Source organism: Mandrillus leucophaeus, unplaced genomic scaffold (assembly GCF_000951045.1).
Source record: "Mandrillus leucophaeus isolate KB7577 unplaced genomic scaffold, Mleu.le_1.0 Scaffold150, whole genome shotgun sequence".
Taxonomy (NCBI): Eukaryota; Metazoa; Chordata; class Mammalia; order Primates; family Cercopithecidae; genus Mandrillus; species Mandrillus leucophaeus.
The window spans coordinates 3,053,111-3,059,228 of record NW_012101477.1 but is presented as its reverse complement, the minus strand read 5'-3'; the positions used below and the strand labels follow the sequence as shown (position 1 = coordinate 3,059,228).

The 6,118-nt window shown below is 52.8% G+C and overlaps 1 protein-coding gene across 1 annotated transcript in view; it reads left to right on the top strand.

Annotated features, from left to right (window-relative positions):
• ARHGAP40 (Rho GTPase activating protein 40) overlaps positions 1 to 5,415 on the top strand; it is a 54,384-nt gene extending 48,969 nt beyond the window's left edge. The window contains exons 12-15 of the mRNA XM_011974973.1: positions 829 to 969; positions 1,774 to 1,943; positions 3,442 to 3,497; positions 4,546 to 5,415. Coding sequence (XP_011830363.1) covers positions 829 to 969; positions 1,774 to 1,943; positions 3,442 to 3,497; positions 4,546 to 4,637 — 459 coding nt within the window. The 3' untranslated portion in view covers positions 4,638 to 5,415. The remainder of the gene's footprint in view (positions 1 to 828; positions 970 to 1,773; positions 1,944 to 3,441; positions 3,498 to 4,545) is intronic.
• The last annotated feature ends 703 nt before the right edge of the window (positions 5,416 to 6,118 follow it).

The window sequence follows — 6,118 nt, the reverse complement described above, 5'->3', positions numbered from 1 at the left end:
AGTCAACTCCTCTGTCAAAAGTCCCCTACTCCTCCCTCATACACTCCTTACACCCCCATAGTTCCTTTCTTCTCTGCACTCAGCCCTTTGAGATAATGTTGCTACTAAAAGACATTGGATTGTTATACTTCTTTTTATTGGAGGGAGCTTTTAAAATTCAAGAAATTCCTGAATGTTTTCTTGTTAGAAAAGCTTCAGACAACATAGATGTAGAAAAAGTGAAAGGGGAGAACCCCCATCACCCTTGCCCTTCCCCATGTGTGTCCCCTTTAGTCAGCACACACATAGCAAAGAGGGGAGTTCAGAATCGACCCCAGTTCCATCAGACCCTGGGAGACAGAAACGTGTTATTATCAGGGTCCATGGAGTCTGGGTTCTCTGACTTTACTGGGTTCAGATCCCACAGAGAGGCATGAGTTGAGCTGGAGGCCTCTATAGGAATCCCCCAGTGTGGGCTGTCTGGAGGTTCTCAGAGCAGAGCCTGCCCCAGGTGTGTTTTGGGGCCACCCCTGCCTGAGTGTGCCAGTAAGCAGCTATCCCTCAGCAGGTGCAGGACCCTCCAGCCTCTGTCGAGGGGAACCACTGTCCACTAAGCCTCAGGATGGGCTCCACTCTCAGGGTCCCCTACTCCAAGGCCCACTTTAGGGGCTGAACGCCCCCTCCTCATTCCACCAAACCAGTGCTTCCGTCCCAAGTCCAGCATATGTGTATTTCCAAGCCCTGTGGGACGCTGGGCCAGGGAAGAGGCCACGATGACCCTGGAGGGGGCTCTGCCTCTCGGCCTCAGCGGTCCTATCACCCTGCTGAGACTCGATCCTTTCTGGCCAGGTCGCCTCTTTCCTGGTCGCCCAGGTGCGAAAACTGAACGACAGCAGCAGCAGGCGCCCTCAGCTCTGCGACGCGGGCCTCAAGACTTGGCTGCGGAGGATGCACGCAGATAGGGACAAAGCGGGGGACAGCCTCGAGGCGGTGAGTGCCTCCGACCCCAGACAGGTGGAGAAGGGCCCTAGGCGACAGGGGGGCACCTGGAGCGTGGTGCTTACCTTCCTCCAGGTCTCCGCTACCGGGCTACCAGCAATGGCCCAGTGAGACCACCAGGGGGCGCTGCGGCGCCGTCACGGGGAGCGAGGAGGCGTGGCTGCGAAACGAGGGCTTAGAAGCGAGTAGGGGAGGGGAAATGGAGTGACTTGGAGACTTCCCCTAGAGGCCATCTCCTCCGCCCCATTTTTAGGCAGCCCCTGGCCGAGGGTTGGGAAAATGGGGGTCGCTCTGCGGGGTGTGAGGTGATTGGGGCTGGGAGGGGGATAGTAGAAGGGAAGAGCCTTCCAAAAATGCTGAGTATTCCTGGGAGGGTTCCTGAACACGGTTCCTTATTAAAGTCCCAATCAGAGAAATTGATGAGCGTCGAGGCTGCATCGTGCACGATGTGTGGGTGATGGGTCTTTATACAAACCTACATGTCTGTGTTTGTGGGTACGTTGCATGTACCCCTGCTATGTGTACGAGTGCGAAACACAGGCATAGAAACACAAACACAGGCGTAGAAACACAGGCGTGTTCCTCTGTGTCTGTGTGTGCACACATCCAGAATGTGTATGTCTGTGATCTGTGCCCAAGTGGCCGGCATCCGTGTGCGTGTGTGTGTATGTGGCGTCTTGTGATTTTCAGCGTGGGCATTTGTGTAAGTGCCATGTATGCATGTTTATGCATCCATGTTTGAACTCCAGGCATGCAGGCTCCTGTGTATATGGATCTTCCTCTCTTTCTCTGCAGACTCCCAAGGTGGCAAAGATCCAGGTGGTCTGGCCTATCAAGGATCCCTTGAAGGTGCCTCTCACCCCCAGCACCAAAGTGGCCCACGTCCTGAGGCAGTTCACAGAGCACCTCAGCACTGGTTCCAAGGGTCAAGAAGGCAGTGAGGACATGAACAGCCTCCTTCTACAGTAAGGGGCACCTCCTGGAGGCAGGAGCCCCTCCCCTGCAGGGAGGGCTCTGCACCCCGGAGCTGAAGGCCACCAGGGAGTTACACATGCTGTTGGCCTGGCCTGGCCTTCCCTTTCTGGGGTGGTCAGATGGGTTCTCCAACCTTAGAGAGCTTCTTGGCTCCAAGTAATAATCATTATGACTACCACTCACTCATTCATTTTAATAGTATTTAATGAATGCCCACCACCAGGCACCATGTTTTTCTGTTTGTTTGTTTTGTTTTGAGACGGAGTCTCACTCTGTCACCTAAGCTGGAGTGCAGTGGCGTGATCTTGGTTCACTGCAACTTCCTCCTCCCAGGTTGAAGCGATTTTCCTGCCTCGGCCTCCCAAGTAGCTGGGATTACAGGCGTCTGCCACCATGCCTGGCTAATTTTTTTGTATTTTTAGTAGGGATAGGGTTTTACCGTGTTAGCCAGGCTGGTGTCAAACTCCTGATCTCAAGTGATCTGCCCAGCTCAGCCTCCCAAAGTGCTGGGATTACAGGCGTGAGCCACCGCACCTGGCCCACCATGTATTAAGAGAATTATAGACTAGGCATGAAAAGAACAGACAGAGGCCCTGCTCTTAAGAGCCCACAGCCCTGAGGAAGAGCTGGGCATAAAGCAAATAGTCACGAACCAAAGATCAAGTTACAAACTGTATTAGGTTTCATAAGAAATGCAGGGAATAATGTGTCTGGAAGACAAGGAAGCTGGTGTCGTCTGGGAGCGAGGTGAGGTTTCCTGGCACAGAAAACTGCACGGCAAAGGTTCTGCAGCAAGGAGCAGAGCCTGGCCAAGGATCTGGAAGAAGGTCGGGGGCTGATGTGCAGCCATCATTCCCAGGGTACAGGAAACAGCCTGAGCCCTCAAGAGTTTCCTTCTTGGCATTGGCACAAGGAATCCTCAGACTGTCATCTTCAGCAACTGTCTGGTTCAGCTCCTTCTTGAACAGATGGGAGCACTAAGACTCAGAAAAGAGAAGGGGCTTGCTTGAGGCCACATGGCAGATAAGAGGCCGTGGAATTGAACTCAGGATACCCATAATTATCATATAATAATTGTGATTCTTACATGATAAGCATAATTATCATATGTAATCATACAATGTCCATAATCCATCTTGACACAAAATCTTCCCCTCACCGCAGGCTCCTGTCCCCATCTGTCACCACTCATTCCCCTGCCCTCGCAGTCTCCATTCTGATGCCCGGAAGGAAGGAGCCTCGCAGCGGGGTGCACCTCTGGCTGAGCCTCACCACGTGCCCTCCAGCTACCTCTCCCCAGCCCCTGGTTGCGGGACTCCCCAACCTGGCTCCAGCTCTCTCAGGAGGGTCCTTATACGTCTTCTCCCCAGTGGGACCGAAAATCAGTGAGGACTGCCCTTTCCAGACCTGGGGGCCATCACAGTTGTTGGTCTTGCTGTTTCTAGAAGGAAAAGGCAGGAGTTTTTTTTTTCTTTCTCTGTTTTACAGCCACAGGCCCATGGAATCAGCCAACATCCTCCTCTATGAAGTTGGAGGGAATATCAGTAAGTTCCACTGTGGGAAACGGGAACAGAGCCCAGGTCTCTGGGAGTTCTTCGACCTCAGAGTTTCACTGAGCCCTTCTGGGGGAGGCCAGAGTCTGCCTGGAGATAAGCCTTCCCCTCAGGCCTCTATCTCCAATGAAATCAGGCAGAGTCCTGCTGTAGGGTTAAAGTGCAAGTCTTAGGAGCCTATCCTAGAGTTTGGATTTTGCCTGGAGCTGGCCTCAGGCTGGCAGAGAGAGGCAGAAGGTTTGTTTAGTGTCAAGGTTGGCAGTTCCACCAGTGAAACTGACTCCTCTGGGACACCCTAGATGGGATGGACCTCATCCCTGGCCCAGGGGCCAAGGAGTCCTTAAGGAATTCTGCAAATAAATGTCCGGCTCTGGGAGGTCCCTGGCTCTGTGGGAACCAAGGATGGGCAGCTGTTTCCCTTTGCATTCTCTAGAACAATGATCCTCAGACTTTACCAGAACCTCAGGATCCCCTGGAGGGCTAAGACACAGATGGTGGGGCCTGAGAATGTGTGTTTCTGATGAGTTCCCAGAAGTTGCGGATGCTGCTGGTCGAGGGGCCACACTTTGAGGGCCACTGGCCAAGAAGCAGAGGCTAAGACATGGCATCAGTAGTACATGATGCACTGAGCGGGTGCCCCTCAAGAAAAGGGTTCCAAGGGAAGGAGTGAAGGAGGATAGGGAAAGGGCAGGGACCAGGAGTGTCTGCATCCTGGAGCTTGGCCTGATCCACTAGGGGGCTCTAGAGCACAAATCACATCAGAGTGGTTGCATTTTGAGGCAAGGAGACTAGTCTTTGGTAGTCTGTGTCCATCGGTCTTCGACTGTGGGCTTTCCCAGGGGGAGGGGATGTCACTTTTCTGGCAAGGCATCTTCCCTCAGTGGAGCTCAGTCCTCCAGCAGAAGAGGTAACTGTGAGCTGTAGCAGTTAAAATGCATACAGCCAGGGGACAGTGCTCTGCCTGGTGAAGGGCTCTGCGCAGGGGAACAGCGTCTCCCATAGCCTCCCACTCAACCTCCTTCACCCCTTCTTCCCACAGATGAGCATCGCCTGGACCCAGATGCCTACCTCTTAGATCTGTACCGTGCCAACCCACATGGCGAGTGGGTCCTTAAACAGAGCCCCACCTAAACCCTGCGACTCTCAGGAGCAGCCTGGATGCCTCCTCCTCTCCCCTGCTGGCTCTGTGTCCATGTACCCAGCATGAGAACAAAGCTATTTCAAGGGAAGGTCTGAGTTTTCTTCCAAGGCATCGTTCTCTGAAATGCCTCTCAGACCCCTCAGAAATAGACTCAGGACTAGTGCTCTCTCCACTCAGAGGGGATGAGGGGCCAGGGCCTCAGGGAGGGGAAGCCAACACAGCCCTGGGAGAACTGGACAGAGGAAGAACTTCCCTTCACCATTCTCATGTTTTAACCACGCACACAAAGCCCTCGCTCCCCTCCACCCCCTAGCTCTCCGGAGAGTTGCTTCCTACATCAAGCTTGCTGTTATGACACCATCACTTGGGGCACTTGGATCTCCATGGGCTTCTGTCCATGGCTTCTAGACTGGAGGAAATTTAAAAATGCAGCACCTCTATCAAGAGATAGTTGAATTTTTTTCCCCCAGGTAAAATTGTTTTGAAAGCGGCCCTACAATGTGTAGTGACAGCAGCACCAGAAACAAGACCAGGAGAGCTCTATGACGTTGGACAAGCCCCTTGCCCTCTCAGAGTCCTTCAAGGATGAGGAGCTGGGGCCTCAGGGAGAGGAAGCCAACATCGCAGCCATGATCAGCCCCAGGAGAACCGGGCAGAGGAAGACTTCGCTTCACAGCTCTCATGCTTTACATGTTGATTTGTATAACCTTGTCATTTTGTAATACGATATTTAAATTGTTTAAACATTAAAGGCATAAGTTCAATGTCACGCTTACTTTGCCTAAGTGTTTTTCTCTCCAGTCCCGCGCTCGGTGGGTGTTGTCCTTCCAGCGAGTTGACATGGGAGCTTGGTGATGAGAGCATCTTGCTGAGCTGCTCAAAGGGCTCTGGCCCATGTGGTCCAGCCACGCCTTGAACCCACAACCACCGGGGGGACAGGAAGAGAACTCAGAATGCGGAGGCATAGAGTAATGACAGCTGTTGCTGAAGGGTGGGGGCATTGCAGGGACAGCCTCTCTGGGAATCCTCTCATCTCTTACAGTCCCAGGTCTCGCCCTTCCTCCTTTCCTTGGCCCTGGGTCTGTATCCTCAGACCAGGTGAGGCTTCGCTTATTTGTTCATTTAACAATGAGTTTACTGAGCATCTAACATGTGCCAAGAGGTTCACAAATTTAATCCTCACAATAATCCAGTGTCTTCGGTTTGGGTTCCCCCAGAAGCAAAATGTGAGGCAAAGATTCAAGTGCAAATACTGGTCCTAAGAAATGCAAGAGAGTGGGGAGATGAGAGAAAGAGGGGGAGGGAGTCTATAAAAGGGTGCCCAATCACAAGCAAGCTACCACTGGGGGCGTCTCGAGCTTAATTCCACTGGAGAACTCTGAGAAACACCAATTTGGAAGATGTCCCTTAGAGTTACCCTACTCGAGGGGCAAGGGAGCCAGTGTGTTTATTCAACTCCTGTGAGTCATTG